At 42.1% G+C, this 17981-nt stretch overlaps 1 protein-coding gene and 2 long non-coding RNA genes across 7 annotated transcripts in view; all 3 read right to left on the bottom strand.

Moving 5' to 3' along the window:
• Positions 1–1437: 1437 nt before the first annotated feature.
• On the bottom strand, positions 1438–7177 carry LOC119318765 (signal peptide peptidase 1-like). Of its 4 annotated transcripts, none has more exons than XM_037593360.1 (12): positions 7046–7177; positions 6677–6815; positions 6465–6580; positions 6189–6340; positions 5999–6084; positions 5242–5369; positions 5085–5135; positions 4156–4242; positions 3995–4064; positions 2192–2331; positions 2000–2077; positions 1438–1847 (listed from the first exon to the last, which is right to left on the bottom strand). In XM_037593360.1, exons 2-12 carry the CDS (start codon positions 6714–6716, stop codon positions 1767–1769), a joined length of 1029 nt encoding a protein of 342 aa, XP_037449257.1. In that variant the 5' UTR covers positions 6717–6815; positions 7046–7177; the 3' UTR covers positions 1438–1766. The 4 variants fall into 4 exon arrangements, with proteins under 4 accessions (XP_037449257.1, XP_037449256.1, XP_037449255.1 ...); XM_037593359.1 differs by having other exon boundaries at positions 6677–6818; positions 7046–7167; XM_037593358.1 differs by having other exon boundaries at positions 6677–6818; positions 7031–7152.
• A 3926-nt stretch (positions 7178–11103) lies between these two features.
• On the bottom strand, positions 11104–13424 carry LOC119319239. Its single transcript, XR_005154396.1, has 4 exons — positions 13286–13424; positions 12494–12614; positions 12206–12265; positions 11104–12088 (listed from the first exon to the last, which is right to left on the bottom strand). It is a non-coding gene; the product is annotated as an uncharacterized LOC119319239 (long non-coding RNA).
• A 459-nt stretch (positions 13425–13883) lies between these two features.
• The window catches only part of LOC119319078, a 14916-nt gene continuing 10818 nt past the window's right edge, over positions 13884–17981 (bottom strand). The window contains exons 2-5 of one of the 2 annotated variants that reach the window (XR_005154343.1): positions 14863–14951; positions 14275–14659; positions 14036–14104; positions 13884–13943 (exon numbers count right to left, since the gene is read on the bottom strand). This is a non-coding gene — a long non-coding RNA (uncharacterized LOC119319078). Of the gene's footprint in view, positions 13944–14035; positions 14105–14274; positions 14660–14862; positions 15010–17981 lie in introns of those variants that run through there. The other variant, XR_005154342.1, reaches the window with a different exon arrangement.

Here is a 17981-nt window from a genome sequence, read left to right as displayed (position 1 = left end):
CAATCTGGACTCTGAAAATTCTGGAAAGACGATTGGATGCCTCTTAGAGGAAAAAGCTTTGAGGGAGAAGCACAAGAAGGGTGGCGCTAACTCTAGATCTGGCATCCTCAAAGAGAAATCTTGTAGGAGCAAAAGCAAGAAGGATAGCGCTAGAGGGGAGGCGCAAATGGTTCCATGATGGATGGCTCTCAGCTTTCTGAGTTGCGGATGTGTGCTCGGGCATGGGTGTGGTTTTTGTCGAGTTGCATTGTGTCGATTGGTTTTCTTTTGTAGTACAGAGACCCATATGTTGCGGGTTGCAGTAGTAGTGTGTTGGGTGCTTCGGTCCCGTGGCTCCATGATTTGGGAGTAGTTCACATGTGGATGGGGTCGTGCTTTTGAGCATGGTTGTGATGGTTTTCGCCCGGTTTTCCACAAATTAAGTGGGCAACTCTCTTCTTCTTAATTAATGGATGAGGCAAAACGTTTGCCTCCGTTTCAAAAAAAAAAATCCTGAACTGTTTTCGTTGTTGAATTTCTCGCATCGAGATCTTCGAGAGTACATCCCTGTTAATAGGTTTTGGTGAACTTTTTTTATCCTTTATTGAGATGTTAATAGGTTTTGGTGAACTTTTTTTACTCCTGTGCCTCCACTAGAAGCAAATATGCACCTCTCACAGAAGTAAAAAAAAATCATGTTTTTTCCTTTCCGAGAGCCACAATTGTTCGTCTCGCGGAAAAAAGGATGTGCTTCCAGAAGAAGCAAAATATATGCCTCTCACGAAAGAAAAGAAAATGCATTTTTCCATGAGATTTTTTCCAGATTTTTATTGAGTCAAAACCTAGGGAAAACTAGGAAAAAAACCCAGAAAAATTCATTTAAAATCTGAAAATTCGTAAAAAAATCCGGGAATGCTCAGCACGCTGACACGTGGTGGCGACGGCTGAGAGCGTGCTCTTGGCCCACCCAAAATAACCCTTGAAGGAGCCTTGCAAGGAGTACTCGTTCTTTAGCTGCTCACAGGACAGTTCATAGAATAGCTGCAAACCCATACGTTCATTTTTCTAGACTTTGATAAAACCACACACATTTCACGCTTTTCTTTGCCTTTAAATGGCATGTCACAAACTGAATCCACCTCTCTATTTTTAGGTTTGGGCCCACCTGTCATTCTACTTTGGACAGATTTGCCCTCCGTTCTTTTTATCTACGCTATGCTTGCTCTCATCTGGTTCGGTAAGCTCGACCAGATACACATGCGCGAAAGGCAGAAATGCCAGCGACCTCGGCAGTCAGATTTGCTTCACAACACGACATGCTTTGGCAGACAAATCTGCCCTTGATACAGAAGTAAATATTCTTTGTGATGCAGCCAAGTTTACTGATGATGATCCAACTGGAATACATACATATTTCCAATAAATTTAGCAGCGAAATCTAGAAAATGTCACCGAATATAGGGTATAATAAGGACCAAATAATTCCTTGATGCCAGCATCACGAACAAGTCGGTGTGAGAAAACAGAATGCTGGATGGCAGCAGGTAAAGCCATGTACTCATGTCTATGTCACTGAACTGGATGCTGTTGCAAGTCCCATAGCAAGTTAGCAACTAAGTTACCTTTTACCATCTTCTACAACCAAACAGAGATTAATTTTCGAAAAAAAAAAGAAGTTCTATGATGCGAATGGATTTCTCGGTTCTTGAGATCATCCGGTCTATTGAAAATTCTCCTCTGGCCATCTTCTCCCGACTAAAAAGACCTGAGCACAGCTATATCGAACGCTAGTCTGCCTTTTTGCTCTGATGATCGGGATCTCCACCTTCTTCCTTCTCTTCAGCTTGCGCCTCGCTGAACTCCAGCAGCTGGCAATGTAAAACAGTCAGAAACAACAAGCCTCGCAGTTTTGACAGTGCATTATAGCTATGATATGCTCAGAAACAAGATGAAACAAAGAACATGGGACATGAGGAAACGAAAAAAATAATATCTGACAGAGGGGAACAAGCTTAATTACCGGTTTTACTTCCCCGTTCCATAGACAGTGCACAGCGACGAAGCCAATCACGCCAGGAACGATGTATAACAGAGCAGGCTGCGTATCATCAGAAACGAAAGGAAGAGAACAAAATAGGTAATAATATTCTAGAGACTAGAGGATATAGAGAACGACAAGATGAGAGGATATATTAATAGCAATTGAACTGACCTGCGCGGCTCGGAACCAGTTCATCACAACTATTGTTACTGTCAAACCCGCTGTGTATCCCAGAAACGCGCTGTTGAAGTAACCGCGGCTCTTGATCCCTCGCGAGATGTCGAAACGCAGGGCGAGCGCGACGAAGATGCCTGCAATCAGAATTATATAAATTTAGATGTACATTTATACGTTAAGAGGTTACATGCTTATGGAAACATGGGAGGGCACTGCTTGTGTTTTCAGTATTGAATAATGGAGGACTGCTTAGGGAAAGTATTTGGTGCGTTGCATCAAAAACCTCTTTTTATTTTGGTTATACTGATAGATATGAGTCTAGGGATGAAAACGGTGCGGAAACGGATGAAACTGGGTGCTACCATATTTGTTTTCATATTTTTTTGCAGAAGCGGAAACGAATACAGAAACCCCGGAAACGAATACGAAAACAAATACTACCGGAAACAGACACGGAGCGAATACAGAGCGAACACGGAAACAAAACGTTTTGTTGACCAGAACTTAAAACCCCCTTGAATCATAGAGAAATATAGACAAGAAACAAACAAATTTATGGAATTTTTAACATGACTACAAAATAATATGGTTGTGATAGCAACATAGGATAGTATTGTAGTAGTACATGACAATTCTGTATAGGGTCTAGTTGAGCATGTGTGTGGTAGTAAAATTTGGTCATCGAATGACCATTCTTCTCATTCTACTCATTGTGTCATTGTGTGTTGTTCAGTAGTTAGGCTACAAAGCAGCCATAGGCCTATTGTAGAAACGGAAATTCCATATTTACGGAAACGGAAAGTTCCGTTTCCATGTCTGTTCCACCGGAAAACAATGTTCCGTTTTTATTTCCGTTTCCGCATAAAAAATTCATTTCCATTTCCGTTTAGCAAATTTTCATTTCCGTTTTCATATTTCCTCTCCGTTTCCATTTTTCCTCTGAAAAAGTGGAAACTTTCCACTCCATTTTCATCCCTATATGAGTCTAATACATCGTTTCAGTAAAAACATTTTCACAAACCAAACTCATTCCTGGGAAATGAGGATGTATCAATTGTCTGAGCATCCATGTTAAACATTTGATTCAGTCTAGTTATTAGGATCTACAAAAAGCAAGAATCCACAGCATAAATCGTCATTATACAACATAGTAGTTTCAAGCTAAGTTTGGTTGTCTCCATCTGAGAAACACCACACCTCAGTTGGCATTTTCTGCGTGCAACTGGAAGTAGTCCAATCATAATTACTTTCTGCTGTTATTGCATACCTACAATCCTGATATCAGGCCTGGAGCATATATTGGTCGTATTCGCAGCGAACGACAAAGGAGTGAATGCACTAAGATAGCAAAAAATTAGTTTTATTTGCAATTGCTAATTGTAGTGAACAAGGAACCAGTCATGTGGTGGAATTACAACAGCCTAGCATGTCACCAAAGTCTGAACAGGTGTTGCTTTTCTGTTTTCAAGCAAAATACATGATCTCCTATCCATAACAACAACAACAAACATCACTTATATCAACAACAATACTGTTGTTATGACAGTTTGGCTAGAAGTTCTCCATTTATCACTAGAACAGAGTTGTCATTTACAATGTGGCTGGAATTACTATTAAATCACAAACCAGAACAAATCCAGTATCACTGCAAATATCGCTAGAATATGAGACGAAACTAGCCAACAGGTTTATCACTTTATTTTATTTTGAGTGAAACAGCAGGACTCTGCTGCGTATTTTTATTGATTTTAAATAAATAATACAAGGTCCAGGTAGCAAAACAGGTTTATCACTAACCTGGTATTACGATATCACCAAGGCCAAGCATAGAGAACGGGCGTGCAGCATCTGCGGTGGGAAATAGAAGCTACACACAGAACGAGGAAAAAATATATGAACTAAAATGGAAAAAAAATGTTGGGGATAAAAGAGTGAATACACTGAGCGAAAACACTAACCTTTATTGGGGCATCAAATGATTTAGCAACACTGACCATAACTGGAGTGAAGAAAACCCAGAAGATGTCATAGAAAAAAAGTCCAGCCTGAAATTGATGAGGAAATTGAGCAGCCATTCACAAAACAATACTAAGGAATAATAAAAGAAGGATTCAGTGACAGTATATGGAACTGCAGCAACAGGACTGACGAAATGACTGAAACTAACATTTTTATAAGGCATGCACAAGCAAAAAAAGGAAAATCTGTGGATATCAGTAAAGTGGTAAACAAGTTGAACTTTCCAAATTATCCAATCCATTAGATAGTAGGATCACTGTTCAATACTACTTGCAAGAGGATGAGTGCAGCGCAGACTACATACTAGAAAAGGCAATCATGGATAGTTAGCCTGCCAATACCATACCAACAGTGGGAACCAATTTTTCTGAAGTACGGAACCAAAATCGAGAACTATCATTCAGAATATCACCACAGTAAAAGTAATTCACTGAAAGCCGATTCTATAATACAAACAAATCATGGAAATAAGGACAAGAACACTGCTATGCATTTAGTGAGCTGCTAGACAATTTGTTACGATGCTAAGTGCAATCAAGAGATGCAAACTGCAGATCGTCAATATGGCCAGCAAGCACTGCATAACACTGCTTTTCTAGAAAGACGGCGAAAAGAAAGGCTAGCAAAAATTCTAGAATATCAGCTACTTCAAATTGTATCTACCCTACATACATGTCATGCTATTTTTATCCAAATTATATATATTGTACATATATGTCATGCTCCACGAAGTAAGGATTATGATAGCAGAGAGGTGAGAAAGAGAAAGATATGTAGGTGGCTGAAATAATAAAAGAGGTTTACAAGAACAGCAGAAAATAGGAATACATAAGTTTCAGCTCGTTACAAACTTTGAGTGAACACATACCAAGAGAATACCACCAGTTTTGAACGATCCTAGTGATAGCATCTCAATTCCCTGCAAGGTAAGAACTAGAGTATTAAGGTTGAACAAGTAAAAAATAGAGAGGAAAATTATTCTAGCAAGGCATATTGACCTTAAAACTCTAGAAGTAAGGACACACCTGAATACAGAATGCAACTCCCAAAACATTGTTGGCCAGCCAATGCTTCTTCATGACATACCATACGCAAAAGAAAAATCCTGGGATTGAAGCAACAACTTGAGACTTGGTAAACTCCACCGAGAGCGCTGAAATATGAAGTTAACAAGCATAAATCATCATCAGAGTCAATCTTGTAAACTTTTAATATCATCAAGAAGGTGCATCTGTGTTGTGTTTGTCAGATATGGTAAGGCTGAATTTAATAAAAACTCAAGACAAGAGTCATATTATTACATACGAAGCAACAAAAGCAACACAGATCTTGCAGATGTACCGAGATTCCAGTACACCAAGAAAAATGGCACACTATATCAAATGAAACATTGTCACAAAAAATGTATGTTTACATGCCAATTGATTACCCCAGTTTTTTGCAGAGCAACTGAGCAATATCATGTTGCCAAAATAAAGTACAGGCAGTTTCGCTGTTCACCTCTAAAATGAACTACTGGTCTACAAAAGCATGAGTGCTGAATTTTATTGAACTCTGTTCAAGTTAGAGTACTCAATACGTCAGTATTTGGACTCTTGGTTAGCACATTATTATTGTAAAGTATATATATGGCAACTTAGAAATACTAGAGATGAAAAAGAATATACAGTGCGTGAGGATAGAGACTAGTAACATGAATTTTGCAGTATAATCTGGCATGAGCTTCAGGATATAGAGCACAAAGCAAGTGAGCATCAAACAAAATGAAGGCGGGGATCATACAGTGGAAATACGGAGCACGCCAAATGATGGCATTATCATTCCACCCTTCTGGAAGAAAACGCTTTACGGAAGGAAGCAACGTTGCGCTGCATAAGGAAGTAGGGCAACACAAATGTCTGTAAGTTCACATTTACAGTTTTAAGTGTTTATATCTATGCGGAAAAGCTATTTGAAGAACAGTTGGAATTACCAGAGAGCGGCGATCCCAAGAACGAAAAAGTAGGCGGTGAGAACAGCATTGACCAGGTCCTTGGAGAGGAACTTGAACAGCAGGAACAGAGACAGAAGCATAGCACTCCCCACCAGAGGGTACCGCATCGCGTGCTCCTTGGACATCGTCTCCTGCATAAGAAGAAACGGAAAGAGTTAATAATAAGTTGAGCAGAGTAATATGCAAGAATTTAGTGTCAATCTAGGTTAGCAGCTCAACATTGAGAGAATAGATAGAGAGGGACATGTTGCTCACAGAGGGTGGAGTGGCCTTGACAGACCGGTAACAGCCCACATAGACGGTAAGACACCCTGTGAGTATCACATTCAGGTTCGGGTTCACGTTGATGACCAGCGGCGCCAAGCTCAAACCTGCACAATGTCATAAAACACATGAATGAGGACTGCAAATTAGCAAATCAGGCGACAGGCAGGTTGATAACTGAATTGTCAAGAAATTGAACACACCAGCAAGGGCCAAGTTCGCAGCACGCTCATGTGTCCTCATCGTCGCGGCACGGTCAAGAAGATCAGCCGGGAGCTTTTTGTGACCCCTTTATTGCCAAAAATAGTCCAGGTGCTTCAGTTCAGACAGAGTGCCCTGTTCCTGCTGGAAAAGAATGAGCAAGCACCGGTGAATCAGAAATTCAGAAGCGAAATTTCACCTTGGTAGCACACTAGGATGACTAGACTGCGCGCGCTACGCCTACCCAGCTAAGCTTCCTAACAAATTACAACGAAACAATCTCAGATCACCGTCGCCGGATGGTCGTGAACTAAAAATAGAAACCAAGAAGTGATTTCGGGCTTAGTAACGCCCACCGTGAAGCGACGGACCTGCCGACGGGGATGGAGATCGGCCGAGACCGATCTCCGCGACGGCGGATCTGGGGGAACCGCCGGCCGGTAGACGGCGGAGGAGGGGTTCTCACGGCGCCGGCGTCACGGGGTGAATCCGGGGGCGGACGGTTTGCTTCACGGGTGACTCGTGAGGAAGACAAGAGGGGAGCAAGCACGTTGTACTAGTACTACTACTACTAGTAGCCCCACCCCCGATTTGAGATGGGTTCCCACGTCGAATCCCAGCCGTTAGTTTCACGCAGCGACGGTCAGATCGCTGCCCAAACCACCAACAAAAACCGTCCCCAAAATCCATCAACCACGACACATACTTGGTACTAGTAGAGTGCCCGTGCGTTGCTACGGGCTCATAATATGATCATGTAGACACAAAAATATCATCTTGATGGTCAATTTTAATAACAGTCACAAAAAAGATTGTATCCTGATTGATATTTTTTTAAACAAACCCTATTTATTATTTACTCCCTTTTGGTTCATTGATTTGAAGATGCAATCAAAGTTACCTTGTACCCTCATATCGTGTGGCATCAACTCATGGAGACGCCTTTCATGATTATGGTTCTACCCATGGCTCAAAATTAGACGTGTGGATCAAATGTTCTAAATACATTGTAGGGTCTCATCCATGGAATATGAACATTTTTTTTACTTATAAAACCAGAAAATTGGAAACATGACTTGCCACTCATGGATGGTGAATTCGACGATATTCGTAGAATATGCTGAGGGTCTGCAACACAGAGAACTCCTCCATGCTATAAAGAAATTGTAGGGTTTCACATGTACAAGGGTATATAATTCAGTAGAAAAAAAAAAGAAAAACCAATTTTAAATGTTCGACATAAACTTTTAACAAGGTCTCCCAACAGTATTGACAACGAACTACATGTATATTGTTACATCAAAACGGAAGTCAAATGCAAGCATCTATAAATGTACATAGCAGCACCCTCATATAGCAATATGGCATGTACAACAAGTGTCGTTTCACAACTAAAATTTCCTTATATGTTCATAGGGAGTTATGTTTGGGATCCAAATACCAATTCAGAACAGGGACCACTTACCAGCTCAAAGCATGGAATCGATTGGCTTTCAAACTTAAATGAAATTCTGCACATATTTTTTGCTATACATAGAATCTCAAACTCAAGTGGGGATTAGTAACGCTGACTGGACTGCTTAATCATACTCCAAATTTTAGCTTTGTTTGTCTCAGTGTTTCAGAGAGCCCTTTTAGGCCAAAACTCCAAAAGGTATTGGAACAACAGCACAAAAGGTTAATACCACAAAGCATGAACCTTTTTATACTTGTAGCACCAGAAAACATGACTTGCAACTCATGGATGGTGAACTCAGAGGATATTTGCAGAATATGCTGAGTGTTGTCAGCACAAACGAGCTCCCTCGGGACCCTTTGTCATCCATCGAATATTTACCATACTGGAATCGGAATGGCCTTCTAGTTATCAAGACTTTATTTGTTCCATCGATGACACTGCTGTAAGGAAGGAAATAGAGAAAACATGGTAAACAAATTCAGACAATGATATCAGGAAAGAGAGAAATTGTGATTTCTCCTGCATCCTTTGTATTTTCGTGTGAACTAAAATAATATTTGAACATATATCTAAATAAATATATAATAGTATAATTATAATAGCAAAATTCTTAAAACAGAAAGATCTGAAGGAAAAAAGGAAGGCCGACCTGAACTTGCACCATCAGTTTAAATGGGCGTGATACCCCAGAAACTGCAGTCCACTATCATTTCTTGTTTGCTCTAGAGCATATGGACAGAGCACAATATATATGTGTTTAATGACACAAGTTAACAACCAGACAAATCCAAGGTGGTGTTTGCGCTTATCGTGCTAAGGATGTCCTAAAGCCGCACTGCAACCACGAGCGTAAATTATACTCTGCCGCCTAATTTAGGCATTTCTCCATTCACACAAATATAAAATTTGAATAATTCGCACAGGCCCCGAACCTTCTGCATTCCTTAATTTAATGTTCAGGTGAGCAAAATGCATGTTGTAGTTTCCCTAAAAAAAGTTTGAACGGGAGCGACTGTTGCTACAGTCACATTAGCAGAAGGAATAGAGGAATCTACAGTGTTATCCTTGAGATCAATATTTTTCATATAAATAAATCTATAGACTGTAAAAAAACTAAATGGTGATACTTATCGACAGTACCTCTTTAGTATATGCGAGAGCCTGAGTGCAACTTCACGTTAGTAGTCGCTGAGAGTAGCATGTACTATTGCAGTGCTCGTCTGCTCGAGATGAAACTGCGCCTATTAGCATGTATTATTGCAGTGCCCACTCTATGTCATATGCATACTCAGAGGACCACCACCAGTGTTGCCTTCGAACTGGCTGGGGTTGAGCATAACACCTCACATGATGTCCAATTTTGTACCTGAAAGTAGAGCAGCTGCACAATTCTTAGTGTGGCGGTGTTTGTGACGATGATCAAGTGACTGTAGCTGAACGATAAGTCTGCACTTGACGGTGAAACATTCGACCTCCACCTTCTCCCCGACGGTGAAGAACTTGTTGATCTCTGCTGCCGGTGGCATCCTTTGATGTTTCCCTCAGGTCTAAGTGGAATGGTGTAGCGTTTGTCAGTGTTGTCGGATACCTCCTGCATTTTTGTTTTGATTTGCTCGCTTTAAGGAACAGATTTATACCTCCTCCATCAATGAAACACACAAGCTGGAAAAGCAGGGAAAGCTTAGCAGTTAGCACAACTTCCTTCAGAGTCCATGTGGTGTCAGCATTATATGCAAATCCAAAAGCTGAAAATAACAATATGATCATGTCAGAGATCTTTATAATCAAAAGTATCTAAATATGCTATGTGTATAATGCAGCCAGGGGCTAAACTAATATGAGCAGGAAATTTGTAAGAATGCACCTTCACATTCAAAACTTCACCGAATCACAGATCCAGTTATGCATATATTTTTCTCACATTCCGTAAACTTTAATTCTTGTTTGTTTAAACAAGCAAATGTGAAGGGAGATCATCAGACCAAACATCTTAAACATCTAGATGACAAATAGAAGCTATAAGAGGTTGTACCTGATGTACAACAATCCTTCTTAAACAGATCTGTACCTGATGTACAACATCTAGATGACAAATAGAAGCTATAAGAAGCTATAAGGTTGACCAATAATTCTTGCCCGCTCCACAGATCTGTAGCACTACTAAACTATTGCTACAATTGAAACCTCTATTCTTTTCATTTTACTTGATTTTCAAAGCAAGCCGGTTGAAAGTGTAGCTCCGAGATTCCAGCTCTACATGGACCAAGTAAACCAAAGTAAGCTAGCTATGACTATAAAAGCTACTTTTAAATTTGACTCTCTGTCATGTCTGAATTACAGATATTTTCACCATCTTATCAAACTAAGTAAATACATCTGCGACAATGCTACTTTATCAATACCTGAGCCAAGAAGATACATTGTGATATCAGAGAAATAACATTAACCTTCCACTCCGACATAGGATTATATTGAAATCGTAAACCCAAGAGCACCACCAAAGCAAGCAACTCCCAGAAACGACTCCGCCTGTCTGATGTCTAGTCCTGCAGCTGCACGTCATGACCGCCGCCAGCGATGGAGGCACGGCCATCGTCATCATCTCCACCTGAGGCGTCTCCTTCCTCCTCTGTGCGGGTTCTCGCTTACAAGTCTCCCCCTCATGCCTCCCTCTCCTCCGCAGCCGCCGCACGAGGCCACGTGATCGTTGTCAGCTTCATGGGTGGTAGGGGCAGGGACCCGCCACCCGTTCCAGAATCACGGTGATTCCCAGGGAGTGCTTGGCTTGCCTGCTGTCCATTCATACGGCTCTGCATCGCAACCACTATCATCAATGGAGCCACAACCGTTGTCCTCTCCATCTCAGGCTCATACATACATGAGCTAGATAGATCCTTATTACTCTCCACAAGCAACATTGTTAATGGCAAATATAGGAGCAAGCTATATCACAAATTATTCTCAGGAGCTAGTTAAGTTACCAACAATCATTTATTATTAACCTCAAGCACTACTTTAATTCAAAGAACATAAAAATGAGGAAAATCTGAACAAACATAACCATTTGGATTTTGGACACTGCTGAGATCAATATTCAGATATCTTGATGTTTAAAAAAGCCTATCAATGCTTTTGGAATAGTTATGATCGGAATGGACCATTTGTTCTGAGATTTGACGAATACGCAGTATATTCTCATATGGCAACCTGTACATGAACACCAACCTGCTGAGACCAAAATTTTTTGCGAACGTACTTGCTGAATAATATATAGTCTGAAATAGTGTATCTCGGTCTTTTGTCAGCAACATCTAAGATTTCGTAAGCTCTAACAGTAAAAGACCATCAAGTGCAAGAATTGGAACATGGAAGAAGCTTACGTGGGCATGATGCCATCGGGTTGTATGCCAAGATTGTGGTTGTAGAGCTCCCTCTATCTCCCTTGCCAAGCTCTCCCTCCGACCAGCAGTAGAACAACTGCTCCTGCTGCTTTTGAACTCTCCTCGGAGTAAACGCGGGAACTAAGATTGAATGTGGATGAAGTGATCACCTTGAAGATGCGTGGCTTGAGGTGCTTGGAGCAGATCCATCACGCGCGTGCCCCTCCACTCCTACGGCTTCATCAAGATGAAGAGGCTAGAGAGAAGGAGCGACAGAGGTCGTCCCCCTCTCCCTCCGCTGGCAGACCCAAACCATCAGCTAGAATGCGGCTAGGGCGCGGGGAGGCCATGCCATCACGGATCAATAGCAAGAACGCAGGCCCTCACAAGTTGTAAGCGCCCCTGACCACCACGTCGGCATGGTTGAGAAGAGATGGATCTGGGCGGTGGTTTCCGGCGACGAGCGAAATAGAAGTTGCTTGTACCCATAGTAGCTGTGGCGGCAACGGCCATCACAATGAAATATAATCAATGCGTGTCGTCCTGAGTTCCTGAAAGATTTCACCTGGATTTTCCTGGACCAATGAAGCAAAAACATGCACAATTTCTCAAACAAGGATAGATGAAGTGTGTGAATCAGATGCAGTATTAATACAACAAAAAATAGCACTGTCATCAAAGGATTCACTTACAATCAAAAGAAGAAGAAGCGGCACGATTTTGCTTGTCTCCGTCGGATCTGGACCAGATACCTGCACCATAAAAATACTAAGAAAATGATGGCATAAGAAGATTACCCAGCAATAGAAAAGCAAACTAAATGTAGACGACTATAATGTTTATTGTTAAGATTCATTTAACAGGTATTTCCCGACCATCATGTAAATGAATTGCAAGAAATTTTTCCTGATATTTAATGTAGAAAGCTAACGTTAAATTATATGTTGTGCCATGAACTTATTACAATTTCCTTGATGTACCTGTATCATGCGATCCATGAGATTCATGGCCTAGTGATCACTAACCATGCCAGTCATCTGCTCCTGGGAGGTAACCCACCCATTGCCATTCCGTAACCCTCTGAATGCAGTTTTTCTCCTCCTAGCATTGACATGGAGATGAGCATGAGTCATATTGTTGAATTTTCTAAATGGTTCATGCTTAACTTTCCAACACAAAACGAAGAAAAGATATATTTGTAAAATTGTGAAATAAACATGCTGGCCAACACTACAGATAATACTACCATGGTAGCCAGGAATCATAATACTACCATGACAGACAGTTCACATTTTGTTGAGTACATACATGATACTACCAGGTCAGAACCTACAGAAGCAGGATCATTGATCTGTACTATTCAAAAACACTGACAACAATCGCAACCCGAAAATTAAGTGGCTTGAAACTGGCAACCCAACCCATTAATAAAGCGGCATCGATCTGAAACGCAGGACAAACCGTGCCTTGCAGATGCAGTTTCAGCATAGATAAGCATAAGTAGCATATATTGAAAAAGTATTAAAAAAGGCTTGTGTTCAGTTGGACATGAATAGCCTCATGATTCCTGAGTCAGATGAACAAAGCGAAATCAAACCAGCACGAGGATAGGAGATCCCACATTGCCCAATTTCTACAATCGGCGTCACCACACTTGTAAACAAGATAACAGATTACTAATTCCAGCGCATCAATTTCTACATAAACAAAATTACCACATAATGAGATCCATGTCACTGGAGTTAAATTACGCAAATTTGCATAACACTCACGGGTAGAGGATAGCCATCAGTCGTAGTAGTATTGGAGGTTGTGGCCGTACTTGCTTCTGTTTCTGTATGAATAGTTAGGATCAACGACAGAAACAAGTCAGGCAGACGAGTCGACGACTGAACCAAAAAAACTGTAATTGTTGAAAAAATTGTTTCTACCAAGTTCTACTCCCTCCATTCCTAAATATAGGTCTTCTTAGTGATTTGAATATGGACTACATACGGATAAATATAGACATATTCTAGAGTGTAGATTCACTCATTTTTCTTCGTATGCAGTCCATATTAGAATTCCTAAAAAGACATATATTTAGAAACCGAGAGAGTAGCATGTTAGCCAAAATCTTGTTACATGAGAAACACTAATAACTGGGTCAAATTTATGGGAAAATGGCTTCAACAAATGCTTCTCAATCAAAAGGTTGGAGATCTTCCACCCCTTCGCCGACGCCAACAAACTTGGCTGGAACTCCAAGTTCGTCTATGAACACTCACCTGAGACGGGATTCAGGTCAGCAAGTTTAGTTGTCGTATATTTAAGATCCAGGACTGGAATTTGTATTTGTTATAATAAAGGACTGGAAATCGCCCGTAACACACAGCCAACACGAGCAGTCCCGTCTAATTTCGTTATGATGAATCCTTTGATTCCAACAACCTGGTATGAACCCCAAGAAAGTCCCTCATTATTAGTATCCAATAGAAACATAGCTGATGAATCAAGCATCAGAACAGCAGAGTGGCAATTACATCGTTGAACTCCTTCGCTTGCTGTAGCATATTTAATCCAGTTGTGCCATGCAGAACCAGCAAGATCTCCTGAAGAGAATGGAATGCACAATAGAAGTTACCTCAAAAGACTGAACAAGCAAAACACAAAATATTGATGAGATCTGTTTGTGCACTTTCTGAATTTGCTAGGTACTATGCAAAAAAAAATTGAACTAATATGTCAGAAAGTGAAAATGTTTTTAATATATCCGTGTTACCTGCTGAAGGGGAGGGCACTGCCTTCAGAACTTGTGTAGCATCACCATCAGTCACATGCAAGCGAAGATAGGATTAACGATTTTGTAATCCTAAAGGAGGCACTGCTGGCATTGCTAGCTCCCACCATCAATTTTCTTGCTAATTTTTTGGTGGGTTTTAGTGGCAGCTGGGGGAGGCATACAAAACCACAACTAAATAAGATCAATGCACCATGGTCAACACTTGTTAACTGATTATCTAGTGATACACAAGAAAATAATTAAACCAAACCAGGCATTACATATTTGGTCACAGTACATCGAGGGTAACATCCATATGAATAGATGGAAACTTACGTACTTCCTCCTCTTGGTTCCAATCATCATCGTCGTCAAACTTGATATTCTGCAGAGCGAGAATATATGAGTTAAACTTGACAATATGGATGACAACTAAGTTATGCATTAGCTGGTCTATCCATTTCATATATGTTGATGCGAAGGAGCACACATACAATACACAATTTTACCAAAATGACGAACCTTTTAAAACCCAATTTTCTACCCCCAAAGAAAACCTCAGTGCATATAAAGTTCTAAGGTACTAACCTAATTATCACCATCATCAGAACTTTCTTCCTCTTCCACTTCCTTGAATTCCTCATATCAACATCCTTTTCAGTCTTCTCCTCTCCATCCTACAAGTACCAAGTCTATCAGCATTGTGGCATAACCTCACTATTTCTATAACATCAAACAGAGTTGGAAGTCTTCAAGCCACTAATAAAATATCTACAATAGAAAGCTGCTTTCCCGTTTGATTTCAACTTTCCTACAACTTGAAATACAACTAAAAGGTAATTATGGCTTTGCCATGTGCTTCCCTTCAAGTTTCTCAAATACTTTAAATGACTGATCACAAAGCTGAGCTCCTGCCCACAAAGGAAAAAAGACATGCAAGTGAATCAAGCCGAGCTCCAGCCCACGCAGTCGAACCCCTGGATGCTTGCGTTAATGGAGCAGTGTGACGCCCCCACTTAATCGTACACTAATCATACACGCAAACGTGTACGATCAAGATCAGGGACTCACAGGAAGATATCACAACACAACTCTACAAATAAAATAAGTCATACAAGCATCATAATACAAGCCAGGGGCCTCGAGGGCTCGAATACAAGTGCTCGATCATAGACGAGTCAGCGGAAGCAACAATATCTGAGTACAGACATAAGTTAAACAAGTTTGCCTTAAGAAGGCTAGCACAAACTGGGATATAGATCGAAAGAGGCGCAGGCCTCCTGCCTGGGATCCTCCTAAACTACTCATGGTCGTCATCAGCAGCCCGCACGTAGCAGTAGGCACCTCCAGTGTAGTAGGAATCATCGTCGATGGTGGCGTCTGGCTCCAGGGCTCCAGAATCTGGTTGCGACAACCAGAAAGAAAGGAAAGGGGGAAAAAGGGGGGAGAAAGCAACCGTGAGTACTCATCCAAAGTACTCGCAAGCAAGGATCTACACTACATATGCATGGATATATGTGTAAAGGGCCATATCAGTGGACTGAACTGCAGAATGTCAGAATAAGAGGGGGATAGCTAGTCTTATCGAAGACTACGCTTCTGGTCACCTCCGTCTTGCAACAGGTAGAAGAGGGTAGGTTGAAGTCCTCCAAGTAACATCACATAGCAATAATCCTACCCGGCGATCCCCTCCTCATATCCCTGAGAGAGAGCGACCACCGGTTGTATCTGGCACTTGGAAGGGTGTGTTTTATTAAGAATCCGGTTCTAGTTGTCATAAGGTCAAGGTACAACTCCAAGTCGTCCTGTTACCGAAGATCACGGCTATTCGAATAGATTAACTTCCCTGCAGGGGTGCACCAACTTACCCAACACGCTTGATCCCATTTGGCCGGACACACTTTCCTGGGTCATGCCCGGCCACGGAAGATCAACACGTCGCAGCCCCACCTAGGCTCAACAGAGAGGCCAGCACGCCGGTCTAAACCTAAGCGCACAGGGGTCTGGGCCCATCGCCCATAGCACACCTGCACGTTGCGTACGAGGCCGAAAGCAGAACTAGCCCCCTTAATACAAGAGCAGGCTTAAGTTCCAATCCGGCGCGCGCCACTCAGTCGCTGGCGTCACGAAGTGCTTCGGCTGATACCACGACGCCGAGTGCCCATATCTTTCCCACGTAGTTGGTTAGTGCGTATAGGCTCGTAGCCAACTCAGATCAAATACCAAGATCTCGTTAAGCGTGTTAAGTATCCGCGAACGCCGAACAGGGCCAAGCCCACCTCTCTCCTAGGCGGTCTCAACCTGCCCTGTCGCTCCGCCACAAAGATCAACTCGCGGGTGCTCCACCAGCCGACCCGACTTTAGTCTCCACATGTATCATGTATAAAGTATATAGTATATACCCGTGATCACCTCCTGAGTGATCACGGCGCGATAGTATAGCATGGCTGACGGACAAGAATGTAGGGCCACAGATGAATATACTAGCATCCTATACTAAGCATATAGGATTGCAGGTAAAGGTAACAACAGTAGTAACAAGGACAGGCTATGCATCAGGATAGGTATAACAGAAAGCAGTAACATGCTACACTACTCTAATGCAAGCAGTATAGAGTAGAATAGGCGATATCTGGTGATCAAGGGGGGGCTTGCCTGGTTGCTCTGGCAAGAGAGAGAGGTCGTCAACTCCGTAGTCGAACTGGGCAGCAGCAGTGTCGGTCTCGTAGTCTAAGGGAGAGAAGAGGGGGAAGAAACAATGAATACCATGTAAACATATGCATAATGAAGCATGACATGACAAGTAACGATGCTAGGTGTGACCTAACGTGGTATGAGGTGATGCCGGTTTAGGGGGGAAACATCCGGGAAAATATCCCCGGTGTTTCGTGTTTTCGGGCAGAGGAGCTGGAGGGGGAAAGTTGCGGGTTCGATAGGTTAGGGGTGTGTGGCGGACGAACAGACTGCACATCCGGGTTCGTCTCGTCGTTTTGAGCAACTTTCATGTTGAAAATATTTTAATCCGGGTTACGGATTAAAAGATATGATTTTCTAAAGATTTTATTAATTTCTGGAATTCAATTAATTATTTAATCCAACATTATCCAGAATAGTAAATGATGACGTCAGCATGACATCAGAGTGATGTCAGCAGTCAACGTTGACCATTGACCTGGTCAACCTGACGTGTGGGTCCAGTGGGACCCACCTGTCATTCTCTTTTTAGTTTAATTACAGATTAGTTAATTTAATTAGTGATTAGGTTAATCTAAATAGGATTAATTAACTTAATTAATTAATTAATTAATATTCTAATTATTTTAATTATTATTTATTTATTTAACTAATATATTTATTTATTTTTATTTTTTAATTCCTTTTTTAAACGTTCTGGGGTGGGGCCCCTTTGTCAGTGGGCCAAAGGAGCCTATGCGGGCGTGCGGTTACGGGCGCCACCCGAACAAGCACTCGCCCGCAGGGCGGGACGAGGCCGCCGGGGCACCAACGGCGCGGCACGCCGGTGCGGCCAACCGGGGCCACGGCGGGCGGAGGCGAGGGATGGCGCCGACGCGGCAAGTGGCGCGCGGGCGGGCGCGGTGGCGCGGCCGCGGGAGGAGGGAAGGGCGGAGACGAGGTGCACCGAGGCACGGGGCCATGGGGCGCCGACCGGAGCGGGAGCGGGCGACGGCAGGGATGGGCGCAGGGGC

Source organism: Triticum dicoccoides, chromosome 6A, assembly GCF_002162155.2.
Source record: "Triticum dicoccoides isolate Atlit2015 ecotype Zavitan chromosome 6A, WEW_v2.0, whole genome shotgun sequence".
Classification (NCBI taxonomy): domain Eukaryota; kingdom Viridiplantae; phylum Streptophyta; class Magnoliopsida; order Poales; family Poaceae; genus Triticum; species Triticum dicoccoides.
Note: the sequence above shows the minus strand (reverse complement) of the source record. Positions and strands in the feature narration are given on the sequence as shown.